At 42.4% G+C, this 14,512-nt stretch overlaps 1 protein-coding gene across 2 annotated transcripts; it reads left to right on the top strand.

The window, feature by feature from the left end:
- The first annotated feature begins 547 nt into the window (after nt 1-547).
- gmip (GEM interacting protein) lies at nt 548-14,211 on the top strand. Of its 2 annotated transcripts, XM_084370739.1 has the most exons (21): nt 548-760; nt 2,210-2,300; nt 2,763-2,850; nt 2,967-3,030; nt 5,402-5,527; nt 6,669-6,733; nt 6,900-7,007; nt 7,103-7,183; nt 7,379-7,540; nt 7,663-7,800; nt 8,061-8,251; nt 8,622-8,713; nt 8,811-8,873; nt 8,979-9,068; nt 9,437-9,579; nt 9,690-9,866; nt 9,954-10,091; nt 10,691-10,890; nt 10,988-11,312; nt 11,936-12,038; nt 12,935-14,211. In XM_084370739.1, exons 1-21 carry the CDS (start codon nt 715-717, stop codon nt 13,561-13,563), a joined length of 3,120 nt encoding a protein of 1,039 aa, XP_084226865.1. In that variant the 5' UTR covers nt 548-714; the 3' UTR covers nt 13,564-14,211. The 2 variants fall into 2 exon arrangements, with proteins under 2 accessions (XP_084226865.1, XP_084226866.1); XM_084370740.1 differs by lacking the exon at nt 11,936-12,038 and having other exon boundaries at nt 2,745-2,850; nt 12,935-13,074.
- Nucleotides 14,212-14,512: the final 301 nt, after the last annotated feature.

Here is a 14,512-nt window from a genome sequence, read left to right as displayed (position 1 = left end):
GTTGTTTAAGCTCCAATAACTCCTTAACTAGAGATGAGGTATGTGTGCTGGACATACAGTACAAACAAATTCTCTGAGTAGGAGCTCATTTGTTCATGAAGTAAAAAACGTAAATAATAAATTATGTTTTCTGTGTTTCTTATGTTTCTATGTTGTGGTATAAATGAAGTATCAGCTGTCTTGTTACACCAACACCTGCCAATATTAATGTCAAATATCTGTGATGAGAATCAATAGATCTGTAACCTTTTGAAATACATGTTATCCTACTAACTGTTCCTAACTGTTCACACTTCAACATTAACCACAACTGTTACAGAGGTCAACCAAGACAACGCAAACAAGTGTCACCTTCTCAGTATGAGTGGTGTGCTAGCATAGGTGGGGCCTACAGTGACAGCAGAATACACTTCCTCTTCCCATGGTGGTGAAAACATTGGCCAACCTCCACTCAGAGAAAGATCCTTTTCAGAGCACGAACGGGTGCAAGCTCAGAGCCGCATGCTAATAATTTAGCATGCAAGTTTGTCTGTCTGTCTGTGTGTGTGTGTGTGTGTGTGTGTGTGCGTGTGTGTGTTTATATGCACTGCAGTGCAGATTTCCTGCTTACCCACTCAACTGCTTGTCACGCATCTGTATTGTAGTGTGACCTTATGGGCAGATGATGTGTGAGTGGTGTTAGCAGGTTCTTGTTTCTGTGGTGGTATTGCAGAAATGGAAGAAGATCAAGCGCCAAACAAGGATGCCAGTCAAGCCACAGGTGAGCACAAAGTTTGTGATGTGAGATAATGTTGAGGAAGTGTCACCTTGCACATCACGTTTATACGTGCATACATCTTTTTGGGTTGTCATTTGGGGTTCATCTCCACTTGTTAGGATTGCTTTTGAATGGTTTTTGTTTTGAAATATTCTCTTGTTGATTGGAAATTTGCTGACACCGCTGTGGTGCCTTTGTGAAATGGCTATTGCATGTGGGGACATGCATGTACAGTACGTGCCTGTAATTCTTCGCCAACGTGTCAGTCAGGGGGTGAGTGGTGCTGTGTGGCATCCCCCTAGACAAAGGAGGGTTGGTGAACTTCCTGAACACTCAGTTTTGACCCTCTTCTTCAGTCTTTTCTGTGTGTGTGACTTCTGTCTTTTTATTAACAAGAAATTCACGTCTTTCATCTTTGAAAAGAGACAAGAATTGAATATTACCTTAAAATATATTTAAGATTGGTGTTATGGTTGATAAAACTTAACGTCTAACAAGACATTTTTGCAATAGGCTTGTGAGTTCCTATTATGACTCATGTGAAATTCATTGGAGCATTTAAAAGTGGTGCCAATAAACAGAAATCAAATACAGTCAAGGGTTTTCCTCTGGGTGGAATTACACTGGAACCTTTTAGTGTTTAAACTTTGTTGAAACATCTTTATTGCCTCTCAATTCTCATTCTTTTACTGAAACCTGAAACGCTGCTGGTGTGAAAACAGGGACTCTATCTTCATTATGGGACGTGACACGTAGTGCAAGCAGGATGTGGTTGACCAAAATGGAGACGTCTCTGAAAGAGAGAGAGATTGCTTTTTCTCGCTTGTTGCATCTGTTGAAAATCATCAGTTCTTACACTCTTTGTAAGCCCCGTGGTGAGCAACAGTTAAACAGCAGGAGTACAAAAGGTTCAGGTTTTCTTATCAAAAGCACCACAATGTTCCTCTTTTTATTTTAATTCACACTCAGTAGAACTATTTTTGTAGGAAATGCTGTCAGATCTGACCTCAGGAGAGGAACTTAGTTAATTTTCTTTATTAATTTACTTTGTAGCACAATCATTTATCTTTTTTTCCCTTAAATTACATATATTATTATATTGAATGTATGTTGTTGAGTTGCTAAGAAGTAGTGCAGAATTAAAGAACTGTAAGCTTCAGTAACCAAATTACCAACATGTCTGTGACCACTAGAAAGCAGGTCACAGTTGGTGTTTTTTTTTACTTTTACATATTTCTGTTTGTCTCGTGGCATTATTAAAGAAAAACAAATGATCAGTTTGCCTCAATGTAATTCTCCTTTTGTTTCTTCACAGCAGTTCTTGAAGATTCTGAGTTTACACACTTCTATTTATAGAAAGATTATATATGTGTTTTGTTGAGATGGTGTCAGCAAGCTAGTACGAACATCTTATTATTTTATGTCTCTCAGCTTTCCCATTCCTCGTTTCAGATGTGAAGAAGGTGAATCGCAAATCGGAAACCAAGCGATACAGTGAGATCTTCAGAGAATTTGATAATCTTGATTTATCTTTAATCTCTTCGTAAGTATCACACATTTACGAACAATGTGTCTCTCTGTCTCTTGGCTGCATCACTCTGCTTTGTACAGTTTGACCTAAATACTCTGACGGAAAAACACAGCGGTTGGTGAGGTGTCATTCAAACATGCTGTAAGCTTAGCTGGGGACCATACAGGATGAAGCTGTTCAGATGTATTTGTCAGCTCAGACATAATCCATGAACTCACCTGCGCGAACATAAAATATGACTTTCATGAAGTAGAGTTGCAGTAAAGTAAATTGTACTGGACTTGCAGAATCTTTGTGTAACACTGGTCAGTCCAACAATACATTATGTGCAGTTAGTATGTTGCCTACATCTATCTGGCAGATGCACATATGGACACATAGCTGTGAACAGAGTGTTTGTTTAGAGTATATCCCTCAGTAAACCCTGAGCCTTTTTTGGACTGTTTCTCTCTCAAGATATCCCTCTGTGTTCAGTGCAGGGGAGGATCTGCTGGGAGACATCGACACACAGTCCCTCTCAGAATCCATCTCTGCTGAAAGCACAGAGCAACATGATGTATCTGTAAGGGATCTAAAATCACTGATTTCACTGACACCAGAAACAGTGTTGATGTTTGTGTTTTTATTGTGCTTTGTGCGGTTATAGAGTGAAAGTCTGCTTTTTTTTTTCTCCATCAGTATGAAGATGCGTTAAGTCCACAAAAACCCACTGAGGCCAATGAAGTGGATGGAAACCAACCAGGTATGATTTATGTGAGAGGGAGATTAGGGAGTCACACGTATTGATGCTTCGATACTATGCATTCTTAAATTCATCAACATTGTTACAGATGTGTTGATGTGCTTTCAGTGATCTTTTCTGTAACAGCATTATGTGCAGTTTTTTACTTTTATCCGATTATCCGATTTTGTTTTCCTAGGACTTTTTTTTGCTTTTTACTAAGTTATTGAAGGATGTATTAAGCATATTTCTGTTTTTATACTCGTGGAGGGAGTATGTCTAGTTGATATTAACTGCTGAGCTCTGCACACAGGGAGTCACTGACTGGCTTCGCAATGCTTTATGTCACCACCAGTCTGTGGATTACAGACTTTATGTAGCGTTTGAGGTCACTAGGTTCAATTCATTTGAATTAATCAACCTGTGACTGACATCCGTCATCCAACAGATCAGTAGTAATGATGTGCGGGAGCTGTTGTCAGTCTGTGACACTCTTCAATCTTTACTTGGTGTCTAACAATTAGCCATGAGTTGTAATTGCCCTGTTGTAACAAGATTAGGATAAAGGGAGAGAGGATTAAAGCGCGAGGCAGCTGCTCTCAGTTTTTACCTTAAACACAAGTGTAAGATGGAGGCTTCTACAGAAAAAGGAGGTGTCTGTGCAGGCTGTTTGCAGGCAAATGCAAGGGAGACGGAGAAAAAGACGACTTACTCACTGTTCAGACAGGGAGTCACTGCCAAGTATTCCAACCTCAGTCTGACCCAGGTCATAGCACACAGTGAGAGATTAGGAATTACATAAACAGACGGGGTTTAGAGAACACAGTGGAAACAGAAACGTTGAAAAAGCAAGCCGATAGTTAATGGGTTATATAGCAAAAAAACAAACAACCTCTTCTCATCTCTCTCATGTGTAGATGTCTTTTTAAGGTCTTCTTTTGGCTTCAAGACCAAACCTATCAATCTACCACACTAAGAAACCAGTTACTTAGTGTATGAGTACATTTCATTACATGTTTGGGATTGAACACCCATCAGCCCCTTAACTCCCCTCCCGCTCGGTCACACACCAGGAGGTAAACCTTGCTCAATGCTGCTCTAAAGCCTGTCACTGCACAATCTGGACCTGACCAGGATAATCCCTAATTCAAGTGAAGGAGGAAGCCGTAGCCACGGGGCAGCACAGAAGCTGCTTGGAGGCTGATTTCTGAAAGTGCTCCGAGCTCGCCCTAAAGTGCACAGAGAGGAAAGGCTAAAAGATGTCAACCTCGGCACATAATCTGGCCACATATCCGTTATTCTTCTGGAATTGCTTGTTCCTTTTTGTGGATTTTTGCTTGGAAACAGAGAAGAAAGGATCACCCTGCTTGTATTTTTTATACCACTCGAACTGGATTTAGCTGATAGTTAAAAAAGAGCAGAATAAAATGTGCATGACAGAGTGAGGAACTTGAGAGAGAAGTTGTTGCACTGGTGATGCGTGCTGTCTCAGTTAAAATAGCTGCATACTTAGAACTGCACTGTGGACTGTTAGAAGAAGAAGTGAAAGTTGTGGAGGTGCATCTGTGCTCTAACCTTTTGCTGCAGGAGGAAATTAAGCCATGGACTGATAGATTTTGACATTTATTTGCAAATGCTGTGCTGGAAGTGGAGCACACAGAGAAAGAGGAAAAGAGAAAGTGGCGTCAGGAGCGTTTGAGATGCCATGTGATTGTCGCACATATCATCCGCCTTGTGTTGGTGTGAGTCACAGAGGAAGAGCCAGAGTGGTTGTCATATGAACACCCTGTCTGCCTGTAGAGCTGTGACATGGTGGTGTGTGATTGTGCACACTGGCACTGAGTGGTGTTGGTGACTCTGCTTTCAGAGCTTGTCCCTTTGTAGATGGCTGGAAGTGATCAGGTGTGAGAGGGAGGGGCCAGGCACAGAGAGGAAGAGAGGAGAGGAGGGAAGTTATTTAGCCAAAGCCGTTTGTCTTTGGCCCATAGTAACCCTCCTGTCTTTGGTCACATCCCCACAACAGTATACATTCATTGAGCTTGTGTGCAGGAGGTACGAACAGTGTGCTGAGACCTGCTGGAAACCACAGGACCTTTATTCTGAGGAGCAGCTATGACTTGTCAAATGCAGTCGTTGTTTCCTGTTTTGGGTTTGTGTACACCTTTTTTTAAAGTGACTGATTGATTTTCGATCTTTATCTTGCCTGATAACATCTAGTAGCCGGGGGGGGTAGTCACTCTAGAGTAGATAAATGCGTCTTTGAGGCTGGAGGCTGTTTGAATCCTCCAGGGGAGACGAGCTTGGGGGCTGTAGCCCAATGGACACTGTGTGATCCCTGGGTAACGCTCCAAGTATCTGGAGCCTGCAGTGATGCTGATGTACTCCCTCTCAGCCCAGGAAGCAGATCTGGCCCTCTGTCGCTGTGAGGATGGAGTGGAGACGGCGCTGCAGTATGCCAAAATGTGGTGCCGCTATGCCAAAGACCTCCTGGCCTGGATGGAGAAGAGACTGAGCTTGGGTAAGTGCCTGTGCAGCTGGGAAAAGCAAACAGTGGCAACAGTAGTAACATGCAAATTGTTGTCACAACATCTCTGTGCCTTCCGTGTTAATGCATTTGAATGTTAACTGCATACAAAAGCAGATATAGATGGAGTGCTCATAATATGCAAAGACTGTCTCTAACAGCAGAGAATCCAGCGCATGAAATTCATCTCATCTACTATGTAGTTATTAGTCTTCTGTTGACATTTATTAATTTAAAGTGTGGCTGTTCTGTTTGTTTTGTATAAGTAGGTGCAACTTTTATTCAACTATTGCTGATTAACCGAGAGCAATTGATGATTGATTCAAGAAGATTTTTCAATTTAGGATTATAGTTAATACCGGAAAATGACAACAAGAAGCTCAATATATTGTATGCTGTATACACTTCAGTCTTCAGCAGGCCCCAGGAGAGCAGAGCCTTGCTTCATATCGTTCATCAATAAGGAACCAATACTTGAGGCATGTCTGAGGGTTGTCTAACCTTGCATATCATTCCCTGTCTGTTTTATTTCTCTCTATGAGTCTGTCTGCTGTGGTGCATTCACGCCAGTGTGCTACACACTGCACACAGAGAGAAAGGATTAGAGGGCAGATTAGCAGGGCAAAGCAGGGTACTAAAGGAGATGGGGTGTCTTTTGGAGTAGATAGACGGTGATTACCCTCGTATCAGTCTGCACAGATGCTCAGCATGCAAGTCTGTGAGTGCAACAGGGGAGTCTCCCCTCTCAGCACTGTGCAGAGCATGTTAGGCAATAGCATCTGATGAGTAATGTTGGGTGGAGCTCAGTTTCAAACAAACCATTTCACATTAATTGGTCTAAGTTCCTTTTCTTTTGTGGTTCCTGCTAGTGCTAACAGCTGATGCAAAGCTGTTTTTAAGCAAATCATTTCCACAGATGACGTTCAGGTCTGTCCTGTCTGAGCTCCAGGAGATTTGATGAACTTTTCAGTGAAGGTCAGGGTTTTCTGAGGGGACATAGAGGCGAAGTGATATCACAAGCATCTTATGGAGACTACACACTAATAGCCATAATAAATACTGTGGTACCAATTCTGCTTGTCTTGTCTTGTATTGATGTACAGTATCTTCTGAGTAATGAAATTTTCGTTGACAGAACAAGAATTTGCCAAAAATGTGATCAAGACAGCTGAAGGAGCAAAAGCCAACGTGACACAGCAGGTACAGCTTTGTTTATTGGACGTGTACCAAAGGAAAAGTTTCAGTAATTATCACAATGTGTTGCTATGTCTTACTGAAATTGATTCCTACGATAGATATGTGTTTGCACCTGTCTTAGCTGTATTTAACATAGAAAAGCTGTTTAAAGTCGTTCTTGGCTTTGTAGGAAATGATGCCTCTGCAGTACATCTACACAATGGCAATAGAGCAAGACATCAAGAACAGTGTGACCTCCAGAAAGACTTCAGAACTGCTGCAGAGCCGCTGTTACCAAGTATGGAAGTCCACACGCACATATTGAATTGTAATAAATCTTCTTTTAGTATTCAGCCATGACTGTGGGCTTAATTCAGTGTCTCTGTCCCAAAGGCCATGGCTGCCAAGAAGAATGAGATTGACAAGTGGCGCCGAGAGTTTAAGGAGCAGTGGGCGAGAGAACAAAGACGGATGGTAAGGGATGAAGAATCTTGTTTATGACATAAGTTGAGCTCAGTTTATTGCACTGTCAAAAATAGTTTTCTCGAATTTTAGACATTCCCTCTGTAACAGAAAGATCTGTCTGTGTTGACACCTACTTAAAACATTTTAGGGAGCTAATGAGTCACACTGTAAATTTCCTCTGTGCGTTTCCTTTGTCGTTTTCAGAATGATTCAGTGGCATCTTTGAAAAAAGCTCGTCAGCAATACTACCAGCGCTGTGATGAGCTAGAAAAGGCCAAAGCTGTCTCTGCTAAAGCTCTGGACGACACAGCTGGAATGAAAACACTGGATAAGAGGCGGAAGTCCAAGGATGAAGCCCAGACTAAGGTGATTGTCCCTTTAATGCACTATATTAATATATTATATCATTTAACAGTACAAGTTAAGGAATAATGATACAGACTTGTGACAGTCTAGCAGCTCTCAGGTCTTCTCTCTGTTTCCTCCAGATGATTGATGCAGAGCTTCAGTACAAACAGTGTGTGAGTGACGCCAAGATCCAACAGGATGATTTAGTGAAGGTCAAAGAGAGAATTATTTCCCACATTCGCAAGCTCATCTGTCAGGGAGACACGGTGCTCAAGGAGGTTGGTATGAAATTGAGGAAACTAATCATCTGTCTTCCTGTCAGCATGCTTCTTCTTCAGTGCAGCAGACTTTAAACATAGATTGTTAAACTTGGTTAGGGCATGAATAGAGGACACATTGTAATAATGCCATGCATCTATTTAGTCACAAAGTAAATCTCAGTGACTTGCAAAAGCAGGGCTTTATGATTTGTAACATTGCCTCTACAATGTTAACTTCACTGCTTTATCTTCCCTGTCGTCTCTCCTCTCTTCATCAGGCCACAGTCAACATGTTTTTCTTCCAGCGGCAGCAGACAGAGCCTATTCCCCTTGGCTATCACAATCTGGAAGTGACCTGCAGGTCCCTGGAGCCCGGTGAACCCTACATGCTCTACATCCTCAGCAAGCGTCGCCCTGAACACCCTATCCAAGTCTTCAGCTTCCAGGAGTATGTTCCCCAGGGGAAAGGGTACGGTGAACTGAACAGTGTCTGTCTTTTACTTTGGCTGCAGTGTTTACTGTGGACATAAAAAGTGTGTGTAGTCCATTTTTGTTTTGTTTTGTTTTTGTTAAAGCCCACGAATGAAAATTAAAATGAAGCGAAAACAAGAAGGTTTTTATTTATGAATATGTCCTGCAAAGAAAAACACACTTAATTAAATAGTTGGTGCAAGCAGTACACCTCCTGTTCTTATTTGATAAGATGTGGAAGTTAAACCAATTCAAATGGTTCAAAAGCAGAAAAAAATTTTTGATATTCGCTGGGGATTCAATTTTTTTGTACTTTTACTAAATCTTTATCCATTAAATTGACTGCCACTCTCCTTTTTGTTTTAAAGGAACAAACGGAAAACCAGCAACCCCCTCGGCTCTCTGCAGGACTCTTCACCTATGACAGAGGACGGCGCTTACAGGCGACCCAGCGATGGCAGTAAGGACTCCCCATGATGACACCATGATTATATTAACAGACAAATGATCCACTTTCATTTAATTTTAGCTCTCTTATGTGTTCCTGTGCACTTTAGGGAAATCAGGCTACAATGACTGCGACAGTATTGGAGGCAGTTTGGAGTCTCTTTCCAGCCCTGGTGAGCACCAGCCTCTGTTTGTTTCTTCTCCTGTATATAAAAACCTTGCAAAGATAAATATAACTGATTTCCCCTCTGCTGTGTCGCTGCTCTTCATAACTGTAGCTCACGGTAATAGGAGGCTGCCCAAAACCGCATCAACGTTGACGGTTTCATCGGACGACTTGGACGAGCGGGACATGGCGTCAGAATCAGGTTTGTTAGTCCCCCTTTAAGCTTCTGTGTGAGAGTGTACAGTAATCCACACAACATAAAGCCTTTGTTCTAGAGCAGTAGGAATTGTTAAGGAGATTGATTCGATTAATTAGCTGGTAAGGAATTATTAGGACTATTAACAGACCATCTATGTTCATTGTGTTTTTATGTATTGAATAAGGGGCCTCTCCTATTCTGTCCTTGAATGTGCAAAAGAGTTTTGTTTTGATTGTGAATCACTTCACTTTTGGTTTCTTGCTGGAGCCGTGCAGCCATGAGCGGAACAAATTTAAAGAGGATATTTCAGTGAGTTCATTACCTAACCCCACATGGGAATTAAACTGCATGATCCTCTCCCTCTCCTACAGAGTTCATTGACAGTCAGCCAGTCAAAGTGCGCACGCTTTCCAGAGCTGCACTGACTCACCGACTCAAGAAGATGAAGAGCAAGATGATCAAATGCAAGCAGTGTGACAACTACATTGTTGTCAGCGGGGTCGAATGTGAGGAGGTATGAGGCTCAACAGGAGACACTAACAGTAACAAGGTGTTCTGAGAAACGTGAATGTTGCTGAATGAAACTGTTTGTGTTCTCTGTCCTCCGTTCCCTTGCACCTTCAGTGCGGGGTGGCTTTGCACAGGAAGTGTATGGAGGTGTGTCAGCTAGAGTGTGAACACAGGAAGGGTACCGTGTTCGGAGTGGACCTCTCTCTGCTGCTGCGTGACAGACCGGAGCAGGTGCCCTTTGTGGTGCTGGACTGCACGTCTGAGATTGAGACTCGTGCTCTCTCCGTCCAGGTATTATTTACCATCACAGTGACCGAAATGTAGAAAACAGTATGTCAAGTTTCAAGTTGTGATACCTTTTTTTTGTTGTCCTCTGAGGGGGTGTATCGTGTGAGCGGGTCCAAACCTCGCATTCAGAAGATCTGTCAGGCCTTTGAGATGCAAAAGGAGCAGGTGGACCTCTCTGACCTCTCACCACATGACATCACCTCGCTCCTTAAACACTTCTTCAAGGAGGTACAGGAGCCATTGCCAAATGAACATCACTGGATGAATTAAGACTGTATCTGTGAAATGATTTCTAAATTATATCTAATAGGGCTGACAATACAAAGCCAAACACAGTTTGGTCAGTAGGTGGTGGTATGCACCTTTAAACTTGGTTTGTGATCCACCAATAAACACAGAAAAGGAGAAGAAAAGAGGAAAAGAAGAACTAGCTTCACACTGCTGACGTGCTCATGATGTCAGACTGTTGCACCTGAGTACAGTCACACAGTGTAGACTAGAGACCACAGAGCCAGTGCATGTTTATCACAGTTTTAGAGGAACAACAAAATTGCAATTTTCAGTACATGTTCCGCAAGAGGAGGAAAAAGCTTACTAGAGCTTTGCTCACTACATCTTAGCCTTTCTTACCCTCAGTTGTGCATAATCTACATGTTGGAAGACTTATTTTCTGAAATACAAATATTTGAAATTATTGGTTACCTTATAACAAACATAAGAAGCAGGTAATTATCGGCTACTTGTATCAGCAGAAAATAGAAATGTAATAGTCATTGATTTTCTCTCTGATCTCAATGACTAACCTCTCTATTCTCACTCTCTCCCAGCTCCCAGAGCCCTTACTAACCTTTGACCTGTACAACTCTTTCATCGGGGTGGGAAAGAGCATTCAGCACCTGAGCGAAAGGGAGTTGACACCAGACACTAATGAAATAATGGACATCATTGACAACCTGCAAAAGCTACTACAGAAGCTCCCTTCATATTGCTACAGCACCTTGCAGCACCTCATGTCTCACCTGCAAAGGTGAGGATGCAGTAACATTTCATCCAACCCTCCCAGTAGATTTCTCTTCAACTTTCATGAACCTCTTCTTGAAATTGTCTCCTCTCTGTCTTCACAGAGTCTCAGAGAACGAGGAGAACAAGATGTCCCCCAGCAATTTGGGCATAGTGTTCGGGCCAACACTATTGCGCCCTCTGGTGTCTACAGACATGTCAATGATCGCCCTACTGGAGACCAGTTATCAGGCTGTACTTGTTGAGTTCCTCATCACACACCATGACAAGGTTTTTGGAGTTCAGCAACGATCCAGTACGCCCCCTCCCCCAGTCCCCACTGCACCTCTTCCAGACACCCCTCCCAGAGCTTCCTGTCCCCTAGATGGGGAAGTTTACGCTGGCTCCGAACATGAAACCTCCTCCAGAGAGCGTCCACACTCACTAGAAGTAAGTACAGCAGAGAGAAAACGTTCACACTCACGGAGACTTGCTGCTGTATTCAAGTGTGCAGGATCTTCACAGTGTAGCATTTTGATCAGTATGTGTAGGAGCTGTAGCAGTCCGATCATTAGCTGTTGCTTGGCACACACACAGTTCTGAGTGTGCTTGAACCTGAGCTACTGTTCCTGATTAATTTACCTGTTTTTTTAAGAGGCTTAGCACCTGGCACCTTCACCTCACATTTACTCTGTCAGGATTAACACGCTGGACAGCTGCTGCATTTCTACTGCTCTCTGAATTGTGACCTGCACAGGCCTTCCTTCAAGCTTTACTTGAACATTTCCCTGCTATTGCTTATCATCAAAAAGAGTCTTCCCCACTGTAGACATTTACAGCTGCTGTGCCAGATGGCTTAGTTAGAGGCACAAAATAGTTTGTCCTTCAGGAAGGTTAAAAAGGGTGTTTAAAATGTCCTGGACAAGAGTTAAATTTGCACTTGATAAAAGTTATTCATCACCACCCCCTGTAAAAAACACTATCTCATACTGTAATGCTGCAGTATTTCAGGTTTTGACGTGGTCTGTGAATACTTGCAGAAACCCACCACTCAACTTGTGTCATTTCAGCAGAATCGAACAATCAAGAGAGAGTCAAGCGAGGGTTATATATCTGACAAGTCTTCATCCAATGAGGCAGTGGACCAGCTCAGCTCTGAAGCAAATGAGAGAGCAGGTAGGCGGGATGTAGTAATAGAGCAGTTACCGACTAGAATAGGTCAATAAGTTAATAGTAGAAGTAGTTCATAGTGTTGATGATTTGTACAGTTTTTCGTTGTTGGTATAATTATAGTTTATTGTGTCAGCTTGTACCTCTGTTGCTCGAGAACATGTTTTAATTATTCCTGCTGGAGATCTAATAGGTATTAAACATACATGTCCTTGTTGTTTGCTTTATTTCTCACAAACAGGTTGTTTGTTCAGGTTTATGTTCCTTCCTTTAAGTAGTATCTTTCTAAGCACCACATACAGAGTTCCTCAAGGGTCTGCTGTAGCTCTATTTCTTCTTACTTTACTTGTTTCCTCTAGTTATTTATAGAGATTAGACTTCCTTCCACTTTTTTCTCTGACGCCATCAAATTCTGTTCATCTGTAGCAATATAGCTTTGCCGTTGTTGGGAACTGAGGCAAATGGTTTGTGATTTGTACCACTGTGTTGATAGTTTTGTCAGAGATCTTGGTGTTTCTTTTGAGTCTTGGCTACATTTTTCTTTTAAAACAAACTTGCAAAATAAGATTTTGTTTTTTGCTGTCCTGGAGGTGTGAGCTTCCATCTCTTCTTTGCTTGCTTTGCTCTGTGGCTACAACATAAAGCAGCTTTAAGGCTTCTAGCAAAACACATCTCAACTCAATTGCAAAATACTAGAATTAGTTTGAAACCTCTGCAGCATGTATTTCCAGAAGATCTCTGAATCTTTAACCTACATTTTCAGTCAGAGTTTTGCTAACTGTTGTAAAGTTTAGGTCTTGAAAAAATAAACTTTATGCAGGGAAAGCCAAGATTATAAAATCAATAGCCTGTGTTTGTACCACTTTTATGAATCGCATGCTTGTTCTCCTCCTCTGCCTCAGTCCTGGCTGTGAGAGGAGCATCCAGCCATCCTCAGGGGGAGCCAGAGGGGGAACCAGACTCCGATTTGGCGACCCAGTCGCACTATCGCTTCACCAGACAGCCTGTGAAGTATTACCGACATAATACCCCTGGAACCCGACTCCCCAACCTAGGTCGTGCAGCCAGACAACCTGCAGCACCAACAAGGTGCAGTCCAGGGAGTGCAGACAGCAGCTGCAGCTCCTCTCCAGAGCTGGGGACGCAGAGACGTTCCCAAAACTTAGATGTTCACTACGAGCACACCCACCAGACCCACCAGGCCACCGATGCCGCAGAAGGTAAAGTGGATGTCCCACCGAGCCCCCGAGAGGTCGTGCAGTACATGCTGGGACTGGACTCAACATTAACATCAGCTGCATCATCCAGTACAACACAGGAGTCTCCTCAGGAGGCGGTGGCTGGGTGTCAAGCTGATCAGAACTTAAGTCTGCCCAATAACAGACCGAGTGCTGGACAGAGTCGGGTTCTGTGTCAGTCACCAAGGACACTTCCTATTGACCACAACCTGTCCTCACCAGCCCAGAAGATCCTGTCCGGCCTGAAACTCAGACGCAGTCACTCAGGGAAGGACGAGCAGCTGTTTGTCTGAAAAAGACAGAAATCTGCAGACAGTTACTGGAATACCATTCACACAAACACTGGAGATGTAAAATTATAAATATTACCTTTATTGTGTGTAAGGACTGCTACTACTGTGCTGTTTTCGTTCATCAAATGCTTCCATATCCCAGGTACAAATATTTCACCTGTAACAGAAATGTATAACTCAAATTAAGATTCAGCTACGAAAAGATTAAATGTTTCTAACTCACATTCGAGTCACTGTACGAGGAAACACAGTTGAAAAGTTCAGGCCCGATGCTTCCTTGGATGCCACGGCTTTATTACCACTAATCCTCTTTAAGGTTTTGATCTGTTGACCATCCAGCTGTCTAATACCCAGAGCAGACAAGAGTATTTCACGTATTTATCACTTCTGAATTATTGTAGCGTATTTTAATATAACAGGCAGGCAAAGACGTGCAAACTAGCACATAAGTATCAAGTCCTTCCAGGTTTTGTCCTGAACAAACTATAATGAAAATCTGCAAAAAAAACAAAAACAAAAACAAAAAAAACAAATGCCATCAAGTGTTGTATATTTGAGATATTTTTGACATCTTTTTGCTGTGATTTTAAAATGTTTTATGGGATCCAGCTGGAACTTTTTGTAGTACATAAACAACTATATGCCTTCGTTGGTGTCAGTGAAGTCATCTTTTCACTCATTTTGTTTGGTGCACCTGTCCTCTGTCGCCACAAGGGGGCGGTCTTCTCCTTGTGTGAGGGAAACATGCCAGACACAATAGTAGGAGGCAAGAAACCAGTTATTTCTCATAACATGTTTTTAAATGTCACTGTTCCTACTTCCACACCAGCCTTTTCACCCTGGGACGTGTGTAGAGTGTAGTGGCCAACACACGTTCTGATGTCTAGATAGACAGAATTACAGTTGACTGTAATCTTCATTTGTCTTTGTCCTTTTTGATAATATTTCA

Source organism: Pagrus pagrus, assembly GCF_965226575.1.
Source record: "Pagrus pagrus genome assembly, chromosome: 13".
Taxonomy (NCBI): domain Eukaryota; kingdom Metazoa; phylum Chordata; class Actinopteri; order Spariformes; family Sparidae; genus Pagrus; species Pagrus pagrus.
The sequence above is the reverse complement of the archived record's forward strand: the minus strand, read 5'-3'. Positions and strand labels throughout refer to the sequence as shown.